Below are 18692 nucleotides of genomic sequence, written 5' to 3' on the forward strand. Positions count from 1 at the left end.
GGAATTTGTTGGCTTTTTTTTTTTTTACTTGAATGAGGAACACTCTGTCAATTCTTCATCTTTAATGAAGAGAGTTAATGAGCCTCACACTTCAACCATAGAGATGTTTACAGATCTATCACACACTCCCTAGAAAAACAATACATGTCAAGTTGATGCGCATCAAGATGCCGTGGGTGGTCTTGCATAGAAAACAATGGGTTTGTGTGTTGACCATGCATGCCATTTTTTTCCTTGGACAATAATATATTTCACTCCAGTGTTGCTGACTAATTTTGAAAAAAAAAGACATTATGCATCAAATATCTTATATTGTCCTAATTTTTCAGTAGTCTGACACACTTTACCCATCATGGAAATTGAATGGAAGCTGAATTACTGATCATTCCAGGAGTAAATTGGATACAGTATGGAGCTACAAAAGATTGAAGACTTTACAGAAGACTGTAAATTTGAATGTCACTGAAACTGACCTTGCGTGACTTTTGAATGGCAACATAGCCACTTTTCATTGATGCTTGTCAAGCATGACGAGTTATCATAACAATTATTAAACACGTGTTTGTCTTTCATTTGTTTTCTGAAGACAGAAGAAACACACGGTAGTTTTTTTAGTTACGTCTGATACACTGGCAGGAATCAAGGTCAGGCACACAAACCAGTATGATGACATTGTAGGCAGGGTGATATTATCACAGATTTACAGCTCTGCAGAGCTCATTAGTTGGTCAATTCGTTTGACAGACGAGAGAGACGAGATTGCAATTCCCGCTGAGCCATGAGGGCAAAGTTGGAGGTCTTCGCCCTCGTCCTGGGCTTCATCGGCCTGTTTGGGACAATAACTACCACTGCACTGCCCACGTGGAAGGTCTCAGCCTTTATTGGTGCCAATCTCGTTGTCATGGAGGATCTCTGGGAGGGCTTGTGGATGAACTGCTGGAGACAAGCAGACATCAAGATGCAGTGCAAGGTGTATGAGTCAATGCTAATTCTCCCACCGGAGCTGCAGGCATCCAGGGGACTCATGGTTGTCTCCATAATTCTGGTCGTCATCTCCTTGTTGATCACAGGATGTGGGACCCGGCAGAGCAAGTGTTGGGATGACAACATAAAGGGCAAGAACGTCACCCTGGCCCTAGGGGGTGGTTTGTATCTGCTGTCCTGTTTGACCACACTCATCCCCGTCAGCTGGGTTGGCTTTACTGTCATCCGTAACTTCTACAACCCACTGTTGAGTGATGCTCAGAAACGGGAGCTGGGGAGCGCCCTCTTCATAGGCTGGGCCACTTCTGGTGTTTTGCTGATCACTGGGATCCTCATTCTGTTCAGTTACAGCAAACGTGCATCAAAGGATGAAGAGCCCTACGCTGATGCACATCTGCTGGCAGTGAGGAATTCACAGAAAGAGGGAAGCGTCTACTCGCAGCGGACGCCATCCAGCTTTCATAAACATCAAGAATATGTGTAAAGAACAGTACCTGTAACTGCAATGTGCAAATTCCATTTTTACATGTCTCTAATCTTTCTAATGTAAAAAGGATGCTGCCTGAGGTCACAACATCATGTCAAGGGTGTGCAAATTATGTATTCATGTATTTGTTTTTACAATGTATGTACACATTTTAAGTCACTGTGACGACTGTACTTTGTGTACTCATTGAACTATAAATGTTCTTATCTACATTGTTTGTCTTCTTCCCAAATCCTTCACAGTTGCAAAAAAACATTGAGTTATGAGTTTTATTTGTTTAACATATAACACTATTCATAATTGGACATGTTTATATGCTGTTAATTTAAGAGATACAATTGTTTTTTGTTTTTTTGCAATTGAGTATGGTCATGTTGTTTTTATTGTACTTTTACATTTACATTTTTGTCAGTTGTCAACCTTCACTTTTAATTAATCATTTTGATTTGGTAATGTCTAATCGGCAAGTAGTCAACCGTCAATAGATCAATAAAGCTTTGATTCTAAATTTGCTTGTGCGATTGCACGTCTTTTCTAGTGTGTGTATTTCTATCATGCTTGCCTAAAAAAACATGAAATACAAACTTATAACCAACCACAGCTAACACCCCAGATACTTGTCAGTTATACCATTCAGTTTCCTTACTAAGTGCAGCTGAATAGTAAAAACTCAAGCAGTGCATGCACAGACTATCTACCAGAGGCAGGAAGATTTCAGTGTGGCAGTGCAAGGTGAGAACTGCTGGCAAATGGACAATAGCTACTGTGTTACAATGAAATCAATCCTCCTCACATTTCTGTGCTCAACACCTTTTTATCAGCTCAGTTAGGAGGCTCAGTTAGAGGAGGAGTTTGATAACTGTGATCATTCTGTCAGGTTTCGGTCTGACAGAGACAACAGATTCTTTACCTATACACATTAGTGCAGCCGTCACCTCCATAACTTTACCTACATAAAAAGGAAAGACACTACAGTATAATTTTCTTGTTTCACATGTTACTGTGTTTCCAAATCTGTTTCATTTTAAAATTAAAAAGGACATATAATTTGTTAATTTTTATCTCCAAATTCCATCCAGTAACAGCAATGAGATTTTATGCATTTAATCTGGTTATAGCAGATTTTAGCTATCCTGTTTGCTGTCTAAATTATATTCTTCAGTTTACGAAAAACATTATGCTGTGTAGTACTGAAAATGTGTTGAAATGTTAAGAGTTTAAAAGAGAGGAAACATACTATGATCAAACATGACTTAATACAGTGATTTAATCTGTTTTTGATCAATCACAAGACCAAACGGTTGTTTGAATGTCGTCAGTTGTTTTTGCATTCAAAACCAGCAACACTCTTTGGTGTGTCCCCATCTATCTCATGAATCTGAGGCAGCTCAACCAGTAAGGTTGCATTGCATCGTTAGCATTTTTTGTGGGTGTATAAGTTCCTCGTCCTGCTCTTCTCCTCAGTTTTGTTTCTCAAGGTGCGAGAGTGCAGCCGAAAAGCCACAATGGCCTCTTACACTGCCTACAGTGGCTACAGCAAGCCACCTCAATCTTACGTAGGCTCTTACTATGATGAGAAACAGGCCCAGGCCTATACAGATTACCAAGACTCTGTATATGAGGAAAAAAAGAGAAATGAGAAGAGGAAAAGCCGGAATGCCATTTGTTGTGAGGTAGTGGCCCTCGTCATCGGTTTCATTGGACTAATCGGAGTGGCGGCCGTGACAGGCCTGCCGATGTGGAAGGTAACAGCCTTCATCGATGCGAACATCATTGTCATGGAGACCCGCTGGGAGGGATTATGGATGAACTGCTACAGACAAGCGAACATCAGGATGCAGTGTAAGGTGTATGATTCCCTACTGTTTCTGCCACCTGACCTCCAGGCTGCTAGGGGTCTGATGTGTAGCTCCGTGGCCGTGACCACCTTCGCCGTCATAGTTTCAGCAGTGGGGATGAAGTGTACCAGAGTGGTGGACCATCGGGCTCGCACCAAGCATATTGTTCTTGTAGCGGGAGGCTGTCTCTTCCTCTTGGGCTGTATCACTACCCTAATCCCGGTGTCCTGGACCGGCCATGTCATCATCAGGGATTTCTACAACCCTCTGCTGATTGATGCCCAGCGCAGGGAGCTCGGGGAGGCTCTTTATATCGGCTGGGCGACCTCAGGTTTGCTTTTCAGTGCCGGGGTGATCCTGTTGTGCCGTCATGCTCCCCGTACCCAGGATCCAGAGGAGAGGATTGTGTACAACCCTGAGGGAAATGTTTACCAACCTGCATACACATACCAGCCGTACACGTACCAGCCAGCGTACACCTACCAGCCTCCCTACTCAGTACCACCACCAGGATCTGTAGTATATACACCAAGTCAGTACTAGTGTGGTGAAATCAAACACAGAGACAATTTTGGACTTGTTTTTTTTTATTTTTTATTTTTAATCTTGCCAGGATTTGGTGCATTTGAGAATCAACTGACAAATATGACCAGAAGCTGCCACTGGAAATGGCCAAATCTTTCATTACTTTCTCAAAGAGGGCCAAGTATATTGCAGAGTTTGAAATTCATTGTGAAACTAACTGTGTTTTGATCATGTGCTGAATTACTGCATGCATTGTTTGTTACCATATGCTTAATTTACAATTAATTACATCAGTCATTCAGGCACAACATTTTTAATCTGTAATAATACAATAGCTATTTGTTATATCAATGTCTTTACAGCCTCTGCTGACATGCTCTTTGAGAAGACATTATGCACTAGGCCTTTTTCAGATAGTATACCTCCAGCTGATTTATGTTCACTGTTTGGTTTCTGTTATAACTGTACGTACTTTTTCAAAATGTTGGCCTAAATGAATGTACAAACTACTTCAAAATGTTGGCTTAAATATAAACTCAATTATGGTTTCCAATAAAGGAATAATGTTCAGAAAAAATGAGAATTTTGTTTCTTTTTCCTGATCCCTAATTAAGAGCAACTAAAATGATCAACAATTAAGGGTAAACTACGGCTTACATGATGGCCATTTTTTCACTTCCTGTCCGAAGCTCTTGGGTTTGCCTGGAGTTCAAATGTAAAGTTGTGATGTTGTCTCCATTGTTTTCAGTAGAAATGTGCCTGAACTGGTAAAACCAGACTGCTGACGCAGGTCCACCCAACGCAAACCTACCAAGAGATTTTATTTGAACCAAGTCAGAGCTGCAACGGCCAGCTTTTAACTGACACAAACAAGAGACTCAGACAAGTAATCCAATACCGACAGTGACTAATCCGTACACAAATGTCCATGTCACAAACACAGCAACGGATCATGTGTAACAGTTTCTAAATGTTCATTTTTGCTTATATTTTGTTTATATAGTCCCACTACAATTTTTTATCATTCACGACTCCACATTGGTCAGTGTTTTGAGTTCAAAATATGACAAAGAATTGGTTAAGATCCAGAGCTGATTGATGCCTGTGATATCTGTAGTTATGACTGGTAATACATTAACAAACTCTTTTTTATATGCAGATAGCTAGTTACAAATCAGTGAACTTGAAAATGTCTCCCTTGCTAATAAAACTCCCAAGTTTTTTTTTTAAGGTTCCTTGTGAAGTGGGATCTGAGAATGTAAACTGAGATGTGTGAATAAACAAAGTGGCAGCAGCTCCTGGGGGAGGTGTACAAAGAACAAAAGGCCTGGGGGATTCTGTTTCATAGCAACAGGTTGCAATTCACACCCCTTTCATTCTGGTGTACTGTCAACAGGGAGGAGACTATACAGGTGAACATCAACCCGCCCCTCCTCCTCCATTGGGATGCAAAGCCACTCCATACTGCATCCAAGTATATTCACACTGTGTCCCGCATTTTTATATGTATAAGCTTGGAGGAATAAGAAAAAAACAGGATGGCCAACTCAGCACTGGAGATTGTGGGTCTTTTATTGACCCTGATTGGGCTGATTGGCGCGGCAGCAAGTACTGGGATGCCGATGTGGCGAGTCACGGCTTTCATTGGGGAGAACATTATTGTGTTTGAGACCCGCTACGAGGGTCTATGGATGAATTGCTTCCGGCAGGCCGACATCAGGATGCAGTGCAAGGTGTATGACTCTCTCCTGGCCCTACCACCTGACCTACAGGCAGCACGGGGGCTCATGTGCTGTGCTCTGGCTCTGGGTGGCCTTGGTCTGCTGATCAGTTTGGTGGGGCTGCAGTGCACGTCGTGCATTGAAAACAACGATCGAGCTAAGCGACTGGTCCTCATCATAGCAGGAATCATGATCTTAATGGCTTGTATCTGCGTCATTATCCCTGTGTCGTGGACGGGTCACGTCATCATCAGGGACTTCTACAACCCCTTGCTGATCGACGCTCAGCGCAGGGAGCTTGGAGAGGCTCTGTACATCGGCTGGGTGGCCTCTGCTTTTTTGTTCGCAGGAGGATGCATGTTTACTTGCTGCAATCTGCAGTCTGAAGACAAAGGTTCAGAGAGGTACGTGTACTCCAGGGCCTCTGACTACACGGCCTATCCTCCACAGCCTCTCCAGCCTCAGCAGCTGGTGCTACTTCCCCAACCACAACCCCGACCACAGCCAGTGCTGTCCAGACACCCATCAAGTATCTACAGCTACCACTCCAGACACCCCTCTGTACACAGCGGGGTGGCTTATCTCTGAACACTTAAACTGACTGAGGTAATGATGATCAGTTATGGTCACTGTATGCAAGGAAATTTCTTTTTTAATATGGGTCTGCTTAGCAGTGCAATCTATGACACATTTCAGCTATCAACAGATGTATTTCAGGTTAAAAAACACATTTCAATGAAAACATTTACTGTGAATGAAAATGGATCTGATTCATGTGGATGTCCTCTTTTTCTACATTATTTAAGGAGTACATAACGTCTTCTTAAAGAGCACTATAACAACCTATAACATGATTATAACCTTGGCTGTGTAAGCTAATTCTTTCCATTACTATTATGGGTGTTGTTTTATTTTATACTTATAGCCTTGTTTTCGTACATCAGTTTAACTACTTTCTATGTGTATGTTGTACATAGCAAGTGTTGTACATAGCATTTAACCACTAAGTGACGTGGCACAAGTGTATTTGCCTTTACTGTTAAATTGCAAATTGTTGTTGGCACATAGCACTAAGCTGTGTAGTTACTAAGACAGTTAATACTTAGGATATTTCAAAACCAATTTCCTTCAACCTTCAACATAAACTATGCCTGAGCTGAGAGCACAATTTTACACAACCCCCCTGTACAGTCAGTCTTAATATTTTGCTTCTCAGTTTTACCCAGTTTTAGCTAGTTTCAGCCAGTATTAGACACATAATTCACAAAAGGCAACCAAAGCAGGTGTGTTACAGGTACTACACTTCATACAGTATATGGTATATATTGGACGGATTACGTGAGAATTACACAGACATTTGAATCTACAACTCAAAACATTGTGTGTATGAATGTTTAACAGAAAAACAATTGTAAGTCTTGAAGTTTGGTATGATGCCCTGGAGCACTTGTTAACTGATGGTACTGAGTAAACATGAGATGCAGGTTTAAGACTGCTTGCTAAAGGTGTGGACACTGAGGCATCTTAGCTGGAAAGCTTAGTGTTTACGAAAAAACCAGACAGAGACGACCTGACAGCATGATCATGTGATCAGAATTTGCAAGTCACTTTGGATTGAAACACAGATAGTATTAGGCCAAATCTTCTGTAGTTAATTTCCTGGTTGACTCCAGATTCATACGTTTGAGCAGTGAGAGAACGTTTCTATCTCTCTTCAGTCAAGCATATTAGTTCTTGTACTACCAGGTCACCTCATTTCACTTTCAGTGAGTTCAACAGCAAACTGCATTAAAATTATAATGGTAGAATGGCAATGTTGTCTCTTTTGTTGCTTAAGGTTACACTATGTAACATTTTCTATGTTATGCCTGCTCAGCAGCACTAGAGTTACACAATTATGGAATATATGCAAACTTGTTATACGAAATGTTAACTTGTGATTTATAAAACTGTATGTCTGGTCCTCAACAATCAGTAACTGTATTTGGACAGTGTGACGAGCTCCCTCTCTGTTTCATTAACTCTGAAAGGTCATCTCTGCTCCCCTGTGGACAATAGAAGTACTGAAGGAGCTTCTGTGCTGCATTGCATATTTGTTTGCTTCTCAATTTTTAATCACACATAATATGGAGAATAAAAACATGGCAAGTGATAAAATTATTTCTGACGTGAGCTGTTTCTGGTGTTGTTGTTTACTGCTGGAGAAGCTGATAGCACAGATACAGTACAAGTGCCAGAGGAACCATAAACACAAAATAAGCAGAGATCCTCTTTACCCCCATTGCTCTGGGCCAACCAGATGACCGTAAGATATCTTTCCCATAACAAACCGCCTCTCATAACATACAAACTGCATCAGATGAGAAGATCCTCACTGCCTTAAACACGTCTCTGAATCTCATGTGTTATACTAATGCATCAGAATTTGAATTCCTAACTTTGGATTTGGACACAGCTGAATTCTCAGACACTGCACAATGGTTGAAGGTGTTTCAGAGGTAGCCGCAGTGTGTGTCGGCCTGATCGGACTGATCGGCGCAGCGGCTACAACGGGGCTGCCTATGTGGAAGGTGACTGCTTTCATTGGAGCGAACATAATTGTGATGGAAACCCGCTGGGAGGGCTTGTGGATGAACTGCTACCGACAGGCCAACATCAGGATGCAGTGTAAGGTGTACGACTCACTGCTGTTCCTGCCCCCGGAGTTACAGGCAGCCAGGGGGCTGATGTGCTGTTCTCTGGCCTTGTCAGGACTAGGGCTCCTTGTGGCTATGGCAGGAATGCGGTGTATCTCCTGTTTTCAGGGTAATGATCGGGCTAAGGCCATTATCCTGATGGTTGCAGGTGTTATGCAGTTCATGGCATGCATTTGTGTTTTTATCCCTGTCTCATGGACAGGTCATGTCATCATCAGAAATTTCTACAATCCTTTGCTGATTGATGCCGAAAGAAGGGAGCTGGGAGAAGCTCTTTACATCGGATGGGTGACTGGTGCCTTCCTTTTCGCTTCAGCCATGTTGTTTGTCTGCCGCCGTTTGCCCTCAGACAAGGGTTCATTTGACGTGTACCACCCAGCCAACCTGCTTGGTTACAAGCCAACACCCAGCAGGCCAACTCTGATGAGGTATCATCCTATCTCAAGTGTTTCAAGCCTCAGATCGACTAGATACCAGCCCTATCTGTTGAATAATGGCCCTGCTGAACCGCAGCTTGCAATGCCACTGGAAAATGTTCCTCAGTTAATGACAAATGATGGAGCACTAATCAACCCTCCTGTTGTCTATAACCCGAGTCTACCTGAAAATGCATCATTGTTATATCAAGGAAGCCTGGCTCACCATTCCTCCATGCGGAGTTCTAACCATGCTGGAAGCATCTATGCTCCAGGGAACTCCTTGTACATAAGCCAAAACACCACGCCATATTCACTGGCTTATATCGGCAATCCCACTGCGTCTTACCAGTCCAGCTTTCATCCTGTTCCACACACTCCTGTTTTCATAGGATATAAAGCATCAAAAATTCAACCGGAGTCTCACAGTGGGAGCAGTGGTGGTGTGTACATATAATGCAAAATCATGAGTGGGATTTTGTAGCCGATTAAACTTTACAGACACAAAGCACTATGCTTTTAAACTCCAGCATCACAAGCTCATTTAAACTTCTGGTGAAGGTAAATAATCTCTTTTTATATTAGGATTATCCGGATGGCCAGACTAAATAGCATCTTCAACATTTTTTTCTGCTATTAATACCCTTATTATTTTTATCATGCAAAAATATACATGGGTTGTGTGATCATGTTGAATATAACTGCTGCTGCTGTTCGTGTAAATAAAGGTGACATTGTGCTATTTTCATGAAGCTCTCACATGGGATTATTTTCCCAAAATAGATTAATGAGAAATCGTCTGTTTGGAACTGCATAGCCTAATGTTTTACATCTTTGTAACCATCTGTTCATCATATTTTTTAATTTGTTGTGGTTATCACTGTACATGTTTCAGTGTATTTTTTTCATGTCTTTTACTATCAAGATGCCTTTTCAGCCATTCAAATTGTAGCCATGAAAATGATAACGGAATGCTCAGTAGTGCTTAAATATATAATCAAATAACTCATTTGTAGTTGTTTGTTATTGTTTGTATTAGCAATGATCATTAAAAAGGACATTATGATTTACAAATGCTTAGTAAATTGGCAAATGCAGTTTGTAGGAAGCAATAGTTCACTCAGCGAGTTTGGCTTTGTGTGGCATTATTACATTTCCGTAGTGGGCAGCAGTTCTGTAAAGATATGCAGTTTAGGTGACTGAAAGGCTGCATTATCTCCTGCATATTGGCCATGTTAGCTTCTAGGATAAGTTACACTTTCTGTGACACACTGCAGAAATAAACAAGTATGGTGGTACTGATGTTGAATCAGTGTATTGAAGTTTGAATATATGAATCTGCTTTGTATCAACAACAGCAAATATTTCATGTGTTGTGATTATTGCTTGACAAAACCAATCACATCCTAGCAGTTCAAACTTCCTGACAATGCTCACCATGATGGCCTGAACTGATCCCAGTCACTGACATTATTCACCACTAGATGACACCAGAGAACGTGCTGAGTGTCCTGAACCCCGAACAGATGGTGCAATCCCCCCTACTCACACTGCAGTTGTCAGAAGAATAATGCCTCCCTTCCACTGCATTTCATTAGCTGTAGTTTTAATTGGATAACTTTCTATTAATATAATAAATTGAAATGCAAATGCAAATGGCAAATGATAAAAATGGTGGATTGAATACATTATCCATCTGGACTTTAAACATTAGGGGATATTATTTTTTGATAAAAATCACAGTTTTAGTAATATTGAATATCTGTCTAAACAAGGATTCCACATTATGCTCCTTTTCCCTGCTAAACTGTTTTATTTCAGTATATATCAGTATTTCAGTACTGTACTATTTCATTTTCCAGTGTACTACCACAGATCATCTAGTAGACTCCAAATTACACAGGACCTTTTGTTAGAATATTTTTTCCCAGAAAACCCCAGTTGAGGATATTCTTGCTGTCAGTTTGTGAGAAGGGAAATCATTCTCAACTATCGGTGTCTAATTTGGCTAATTTCAGGGGAATTAAATAATAGTGAGATTATACTAATCCCAAAAAATGCAACAAGCACCCATGATGCTTTTCCCTTGGCTAGAGAGAAGTGGTTTGGAGCATCATCAGCTACTTTAGTTACTTATCACCAGTTACTGATCAGTGTGACAAAACTTTTTAACTTTCATCCCAAACCCCTCTGCTTCAAGGAAATATGCAAAGTGGTTTAAGGTAACGTGAACACATTTTATTTTACTATGAGACTGTGTCAAATAAACAGTTTGAGGTAGTTAATCTTCAAGGGAGCGTCAACGACCAGTTTGAAGATTAGATTCGCGTTTCCATCAGGACTGGAGCAAAGATTTAATCATTCCTCGGTGTACCAAAGCAAAGACGTTGTCGAGGTCGAATGTTGCCAGATTTGAAGTTAATCTTCAGGACGTATCCATGTTTGCGGATCAGCGGCTTGGCTGTGCCCTCAATTGAGCGCCTGCACGGGAGGGATGCTCAGTCATGTCAAGTCAGCCAAAGACAGTGAGGGTGAGACCAGAAAGAGGACAAGCATGATTTCACAATAAAAGCATTCAAATAATGGGTAAAGATGCAGAAAAAAAACACCTAATAATTTAAACAGATTATTGTCATGACTAAAGGTTCTGGGATTTGGGAATTCGAATTATAAGTAATATATGATTCGTTGAATATGGGAATTACTTGTATGTAGGAAAAAATATAAATGATAGAGAATTAAATAAACAAAAAACACACAAATATATCCTGGCACAGCTCTGGAGAAAAGGCTAATTAAGGGTCAGATTTTTATGATAAAAAGAAAAGTAATTTACAAAAATATTTGGTGGAAAATTATTTATAAACATATGCAGCTACATATACCACTTCATATATTGTTAAATTTGTTTAAAATACAAATCTAATGGCTGAAATACTTGACACATATTACTCATTACAGATGTTGATTTTTTTTTTTTCTGCTGCTGCCACATGGTTGCCAATTCAGCTTTTATTTTGAAAGTTATAAGCAGGATTGCCGTTTTCTGTTCTTGCGTACTTGACAGCAGAAACACAGCGCACAGTCCTCCTCCTCACTTGCAGCCTACAATTCAAGTGTGCACCGGGAAAAAAAACATGATAAAAAGGGATGTCTGCACAGTGAATATGGGAGGCAAAACCTCACTGGCACATGGAGGATTTTAGAATGGGAAAACTGGAGTTCTTTTGAGTAGTGACAACTGCAAGTGGAGTGTGTGTTTTTTGTTGTTGTTGTTGTGTTTTTCTCATCACAATGTGTGAGGGATGGATGTGGATCGGATGCCAGTTTATTTTCGTTACGGATACAAGGACTGGCAAGTTATCAGCATGAATTACAGAGGGCAAAAAAACTGATATCAATGTTAAATTCGACTCTGGAGGGAGGACCATGGCGAAAAGGAAGGGACTGTTATTTTCACTGCTGTACTTTATGGCAGAGTTTTGGCTCACTTCACAGCAAGTCCTGAGAATTGGTAAGTGGCAGGATTGTCAGATTTTTTTGTGTTAGTTGTGCTCCTATTGACTGTTAATGTACAGACCGCCACTGTGCAATCATTCCCTGTTTTAATAAACCCTGTGATTGCAATTCCAAGGTTGATGCTCATTTCCCATTGGGATTAATGCACTCTATGCACTGTATCTGTAATTTAAAAAAGAAAATACTTGGACTTTTTGTGGCTTTATCATAATTAATATTTGTAATCTCTCATGGCACCTATGGAGCATGTAGTTTTGATTCTTTCTAAAAGATGACCAAATAACCATTTTACTTCATTAAATACAGCCAGCATAAGAAATGCAGATATTTAATACATGTGGATGCGATGATATCTCATCATAGCAGCTGTGTAGCTTAGTTGCTGTGGGTAAGTCAGTGGCTGCAGGATAACCTTTGACTCCTGGCAACAACCAAAACTTACTATTTAATTCCATTAATGTTCCTATAGTGAGTGACTGCGTCTGAGGTACTTGTATTCACCTCATCAGTATCCTGCAACACCCCTTAGGGACATACAGTATGTGTGCCCATGTTTTCAATAGTGATTTTCTATTGAGTGTCATTGGAAAATAGTGTCCTTAAGAGACCCCATCTGTTGTGATATTTACACAGTGCCTTTATACATCTAAATATGGGATTATTTTTTCTCTTCTTATAAAGGCGGTACTGAGGACAGAGGGCTGGGTGTCCACATGAGACAACTCTGTTTCATCAAAATCATGTTAATCCAGTTTGGTTGGCCAGTGCCAGTCTCTGTCTCTCTCTCTCTCTCTCTCCCTCTCTCTCTGTTCCTCCATGTTGACCGTGCAGGTCAGCGACAGATGAGTGATTAAGTTGGACCACTGCTGCATCTGAAAGCATGTACTGTTGGCATGATGTCGCCTTTGGCGCAGTCGAATAAGAAATGGGCACAGAGCTAACGAGTGAAGAGTGGGAGATTGTTATATTTGGCTTCTCGTCTACCTAACAAACTCATTAGTTATTTAGACTTGATGCATACGTATGCTGATAGCCAGTGACATCTGTGAATGTGGATCTGAGTCCAAAGTTGTCTGTTAAGCCTTTGAGAATTGACAAGAACTCTGCTTTCAACTTCACTCTGCACTTGCAATTAGACAAACAGAGCTCTTGCTCCAACTATTCCCCTTTGATTTCTGATGTAACTTTGTAACAATGAGCTGGTGTTTGCTAGCAAATGAATGCTCTCTGCTCCTCTCCCATTGGTTAGACATTATTCCTCTCATGGGTTAGATGATTGCATCACAAAAATGACTTTTTTAATTCAGGCCTCAGGACTCTCTGCTTCGCTAAATGCCCAGGGCAGCTGTATTTTTTCCAGATTTGCTCTACTTCTAAAGACTTAAACAATCAGACTTGTGGCGTTGCATAACTTTAAAGGCTAATAGGCTGGTGCCACCTCTCTGTTCTGACAGTCCCGATCTGTGCTCTATATTGTTAATCTCTCTCAATCGTCTATCACTCTCCGAGGCCATCTAATCTTTGTCATTCTCTTCATGACCCGCACACATCATAATCTCTCCCATATGGTGTGTGGCTTGGTTCAATTAACATTTTTCTGCCTTGGCAAGTGTTGGCATCAGATTGTGTTCGGCTTTCACTCTTTTCACTGGGGTTGGTAATAATGGTAAATCTTCTCCCCCAAGCCCTTAAACAACTAACACTAATCTTCTTTATGCAAAAAGTCTCTTCCCCAAATATGGTACTTAGGCAGCGACCAAATCTCATCATTGGGGAGAGCACAGAAGCAGCAGCTTGTGGCTTGGCCTCCACTCTATATTGCTGTTGGTTAAATTCCTGTAACCTCTTGCTTGCATGCTTTATGTATTGGTTAAATCTGATTTGTTTCTTTATGATTTGACCCATGAGATGTGGAAGGTGTGATTAGCTACTATTGGCCACTGAAATATAATTTGATGTATCCATCTCCTCATCTAATAGCCCAGAGGTTTTATAAATCGGGTGAATTTTCCAGATGACACAGATTTATAATTTCTTCGGTCTAAATGTTTTGTCGGTGGGTCGCAAGCAGCTATCCTATATAAACAGAGAATCCTCAGTGCTCTACATCAAACGGAGATAGTAGACTGGTTAGGACCTCCTTATTCATTCACAGTCTGGCATGGGCCCAGGTTGGAGTGGTGCTGGTGGTGTTGTTGCGGTGTGGGGAGGGGGCGGGGGTTCACTGGGAACCGGCCCAGCGCTGGGGAGAGGGGAGAAAGCAAAACACTACGTCATTGTGTTCCTCTGCCTTAAAAGAGTCCCCTTCATGTGATAATTGCAGAGTCACAACATCACAGATTAGAATCGGGATCTAAAGATCGGTTTCTTAATATTAAACTCTTACTGTGGGTTTCTGGATTTAAAAAAAAAAAAAGATCCATCCATCTGCCTAAACCCGAATCATATCTTTCTTGCTCTTTGCACTGAAGGGGGTAATAGAAGCCTATAAAAAGCATAGCCTAAGGGTTTATCATAATTTGCTTGCAGCACGAGCAAGAAGCTTTTGTTTTTGTGACCTCCTGGCATGCAGCACCCCAGAGCATTGTCTGGCCTATTAAAGATGAGATGGAAGCTCAGTGATCCTGAAAATTATATTGGAAAGTAACTAATACTAGCTATAGCAAGAGTTTCCTTTATAAATTGCGTAATCACAACACTGTGATAAAAAAACAAATGGTGAAAAACAGAGTTCAAATAACAATGAAGAAGCTTCCTTTACAAAAGAAGCTGGGATTTAACAGAGGTATTCATTTTATTTTACTTTATTTTCCAGGAATGAATATGGATGGTTTCATTCTTGGCTCTAAGTTTATAGTTTTACCTGCAACTCCAAGTTCAAACTTGTAATTACTTAAGTATAAATTATCCCTGGCAGCTCTAACTTTCTTGTCCATTTGTTCATTTGCTTGCTAATAACCTATTGAGTGAGTGCACTGATCCATGTGTCATCTGCAAACAGAAAGTGTGAAGTAATTATTCCCCATTTCACCTGCGTCCGCATTGAAAAGCGGATCCCATTTACAGTGTTGACTTGTCCTACTCCATGAAATGCAGAAATGCAGAATATAAAGATGCACTGAGCCGTGATCCCATGACCCATTTTTGGAGTTACACTCAAAAAAGTGACAGATCAAGGCCTGTGTTCAGGCAGATTTGTTTACAGGGCACAGCGTCACGTCACAAAATGTATACAGGATAGATTTCTTCGTCAAAAGATATCTGTGTATTACCTATGTATCCTAATCGTATTTTACTATTGACATGATTTCACAAATTATTGATCATGTTTAAGACATAATGTGATATCTATAGATGCATGATCTCAGTGTTAGAGTGGAGGCACGTGGCTGAAATAAGTGAGGACATTAAGGTTCAAATCTGTTAAAAGGAAGAAGTAGAGCTAGATTAAGAATTTAAATATACTTTAACAGCGTATATGGCATCAGACAGTAACCAAAAGCTGGAATAGAAAACGCCAAAAGATATGTGTCACCATCACAGAGAGCACTGACAAGTTTATTTATTATTTAACTGTAAAATGTCCCTCTCAGCACATATTTTGGTCACAGTTGTTGAATTACTCAATTTAAGGGCTGCGCATCAAGAATGTTCGTGATATATTTATGTAAAAGAATGGATTTTGTCTGATAAATTGGATTCGTTAAGCTCAAATATTGATACAGGTATCAGCTGGGCTCCACTATGAAGCACTGATGATGTTATAACCTGAACATTATTGCCTGTTTAGATCCACCAGGCAAAGAAATGGAGATGAAATACTTTATTAAGCCATGATCAAAGCTGGTTAATGTCCAGGTATTGGAGCCAATTCACAGACAGTTTGATCAACTTAAAAAATATCTGCCTGAAAGGGAAAGGAAATCATTAAAAGCCACTCTGGACATCAACGTTGATTCAGTCTCATTGGGCCATAATTGTTGGAGCCTGGGGTAGAGACAAACTTAATTATTTTCATGGTGATACGTGCATAGTGTTTTGTGAGGTCTTTCAATAGAAAATGCCTGGAGAGATAAGACTATGATTCCCAGCCTCAGTTTTCAACCACATGAATATACTATAAGCTAATTTGAAACCAATTTTGCAAATGAAGTGGAGAACTGCTGCTTCACTCCAGATGGTTGATGGTGGTCATGGGTACGATATTAACGCAGTCAATATAGTTGAGTTTAGTTCCCTGCTGCGCAATAACCAAGCTAACAGATGGATTTGTCATTTTCCTGATGCAGTGTATATAACCACCTCAGGTGCATTAATAATGTGTGTTGTCCAAAGCCATTTTAACAAAGAGCTCAGCTACTTATACTTAATAATATAAATATTTTTCCAGCAGTGTTTTGCTGAGGTAGACCACAACTGATTGCTCGGACCAACGCTCTTCAAGATGAACTGCAGACAAACAGCCGTCACACTGAATCCCGCGGGTCGCTCTCTGGAAATCAAGAAACTCATTATACTTTAAAGAGAAATTTAAGATCTTATCTCAAGTGGAAATGAGAGGAGAGATGAATGTGTTTTCTTTCACTGTGAGCTGCAGCTTTCCAGCAAGACTCAAAGAGGAAATGAATAAGTGAATTGTGCAAAAAAAAACCCAGATATTATATTTTTCTTTTGCTGACAATAAATGTGTATATATGTATGTATATATAAGCTTTACCAAATACATGTCTGTTTTTACACGGCACAGTGCTCATACTGAGATGTGAGTGGATGTTGCCACAGTCCAACAGCTGCTAATATATCTCTTTTTTATTTATGACATAAGCATTATAGACCTATTGTAGGGTTATTAATGAGGTTACAGTCATTTCTCATGGAAGAGGCAGTAAATTAATTAGAATTGGCTGTAATGGAATATCAATATATTAATAAAAGCTACTGGTAAATGCTGAATTCATAAGCTAATTGTATGTTATTTTAGGGAGCAGCAAAGAGTCTCAAATATTTTTTTTCATTAATCATTGTTTGTTCATTTGTATTATTTTTATGACTACACTTTGCATATTCATACAGTACATTTGGCTGCATTTCCAGCTCTTTTATTAGGATGGTTGCCTGTGGTTATGCATGTGATTAGAGGTCACCTACAAAAAATGTAAATCAGAAAATCTAAATAGCAGCAGCTATTTTTGCTTCTTGCACAAACTGGACCGTCAATCTTTACAGCCTTGTTAAAATATGAGAAAAACAAAATCACTGATTGGAAATGGTGCTCTGATGCTGCCACTTGAATTATTTTGTTATTGAATCCTTAATAAAGGCCTGTGACATTTGCATTTATTTGCTTCAAGTGCCTCTGCACTTGAAGCAAATACAAATCAAGACAGACTGGTCAGAACTCGTGTTTATTTCCCCTTTTATATCAAAAACACCTTGAAAGAAAAAGTCACAAAAACGCTGCAGTGGAATATATTTCCTTGGCAAATCTGGGGGTGGGTTATTGTATTTTTGCGCGAGAATTTCATATTCCAGTGGATAGAATTAAGGACTTTAACAGGTCCCAGCAGCTGCTCACTGAGGCTTGGTAACCATAATTAGGATTGGCACTTTCAAGCATGCTTTTAGTGACCAGGGAGTCCAGACAAAGCTCTCTCAGTTTGGGGTTTGAGGCTATGCTACACCAAAGAAAAAGGTCATTCACAATCAAGGTCTCAAGGGGAGCTTTTTAAAGGCCTTTTCTCCTCCCAAATCAATCACAATTTCACAGGCAATTCTTCAAAGACTGTTAGAGAGTGCAATGACCTATTGCCATCTGTAGCCTCAGTGTTGAAGTGAGGTCATTTGCAAACTATTGCAACATTGAACTAAATAGTACCTTTATGATTCATGTTCATGGTTAATATAACTATTGATTAATAATTCTGAAAATCGTCTTATAGTCTTTCGGTCTTTGTTTTGTTGCAGGGAAAAATCATGTGACTTGCAAACAGTTCATTGAACATTTGTTTGCGGATAAAGAAACTGACTTCCCCCAACTATTCAGAGACTGGCCTTGTGTCCGTCTGCCCTCGTGAATGTCAATGTAGTGAGAACAAATGTTTAACCCTGAATGTATTATTTCAGAAATCCTATCACTGAGGGCCAAGATGTTTTAAATGATTTACATTTGAAAGGCTTGGGTGCAATAGACGTGCAGGGGCATTTTCAGCATGGATAAAGACACTGAATCTCACACGACGCCGCCCGCCCGTTACACAGGTAGTGACAATCCAGTTACAATCCAGCATTTTTCTGGCCTTAATCCTAAAGTTTTTCATGCTATGCTTTATGTAATTGAAATGTAAAACACTGTATGTGGCGCTCGTGCCTGGCTGGAGTAATATATGGCCATATTGCCGGCCATGGCATGCTAGACCTGTCATCTTTCTGGAGCAGCATGGTGGATTAAGAGTTGGATGGTTTTCAGAATGATCTTCTCAACTCTGGAACGACCACACCCCCCACCT

General features: G+C 40.2%; 5 protein-coding genes across 5 annotated transcripts in view; all 5 read left to right on the top strand.

Annotated features, from left to right (window-relative positions):
- Positions 1 to 676: 676 nt before the first annotated feature.
- Positions 677 to 1979, top strand: LOC111653151 (claudin-4-like). The gene has a single exon (XM_023403629.2). It carries the CDS (start codon positions 779 to 781, stop codon positions 1466 to 1468), a length of 690 nt encoding a protein of 229 aa, XP_023259397.1. The 5' UTR covers positions 677 to 778; the 3' UTR covers positions 1469 to 1979.
- A 957-nt stretch (positions 1980 to 2936) lies between these two features.
- Positions 2937 to 4411, top strand: cldn8.2 (claudin 8.2). The gene has a single exon (XM_023403611.2). It carries the CDS (start codon positions 2977 to 2979, stop codon positions 3850 to 3852), a length of 876 nt encoding a protein of 291 aa, XP_023259379.1. The 5' UTR covers positions 2937 to 2976; the 3' UTR covers positions 3853 to 4411.
- Positions 4412 to 5277: 866 nt separating this feature from the next.
- On the top strand, positions 5278 to 7715 carry cldn8.1 (claudin 8.1). The gene has a single exon (XM_087173285.1). The coding sequence runs from the start codon at positions 5373 to 5375 to the stop codon at positions 6141 to 6143; it is 771 nt and encodes a 256-aa protein (XP_087029411.1). The 5' UTR covers positions 5278 to 5372; the 3' UTR covers positions 6144 to 7715.
- A 102-nt stretch (positions 7716 to 7817) lies between these two features.
- LOC111653138 (claudin-8-like) lies at positions 7818 to 9676 on the top strand. The gene has a single exon (XM_023403608.2). The coding sequence runs from the start codon at positions 8033 to 8035 to the stop codon at positions 9122 to 9124; it is 1092 nt and encodes a 363-aa protein (XP_023259376.1). The 5' UTR covers positions 7818 to 8032; the 3' UTR covers positions 9125 to 9676.
- A 2298-nt stretch (positions 9677 to 11974) lies between these two features.
- LOC111653150 (glutamate receptor ionotropic, kainate 1) overlaps positions 11975 to 18692 on the top strand; it is a 25901-nt gene continuing 19183 nt past the window's right edge. The window contains exon 1 of the mRNA XM_023403627.2: positions 11975 to 12181. Within this exon, the coding sequence (XP_023259395.1) occupies positions 12097 to 12181 (85 nt within the window). The 5' untranslated portion in view covers positions 11975 to 12096. The remainder of the gene's footprint in view (positions 12182 to 18692) is intronic.

This window comes from Seriola lalandi, unplaced genomic scaffold (assembly GCF_002814215.2).
Source record: "Seriola lalandi dorsalis isolate HSWRI2012SDOR001 ecotype SW California unplaced genomic scaffold, Sedor1 jcf7180002054163, whole genome shotgun sequence".
In the NCBI taxonomy this organism is placed as follows: Eukaryota; Metazoa; Chordata; class Actinopteri; order Carangiformes; family Carangidae; genus Seriola; species Seriola lalandi.

What these genes read in the sequence shown, in the direction of transcription:
- cldn8.1 (XM_087173285.1), top strand. Translation starts at nt 5,373, where the DNA reads ATGGCCAACTCAGCACTGGAGATTGTGGGTCTTTTATTGACCCTGATT.
- LOC111653138 (XM_023403608.2), top strand. Translation starts at nt 8,033, where the DNA reads ATGGTTGAAGGTGTTTCAGAGGTAGCCGCAGTGTGTGTCGGCCTGATC.
- cldn8.2 (XM_023403611.2), top strand. Translation starts at nt 2,977, where the DNA reads ATGGCCTCTTACACTGCCTACAGTGGCTACAGCAAGCCACCTCAATCT.
- LOC111653151 (XM_023403629.2), top strand. Translation starts at nt 779, where the DNA reads ATGAGGGCAAAGTTGGAGGTCTTCGCCCTCGTCCTGGGCTTCATCGGC.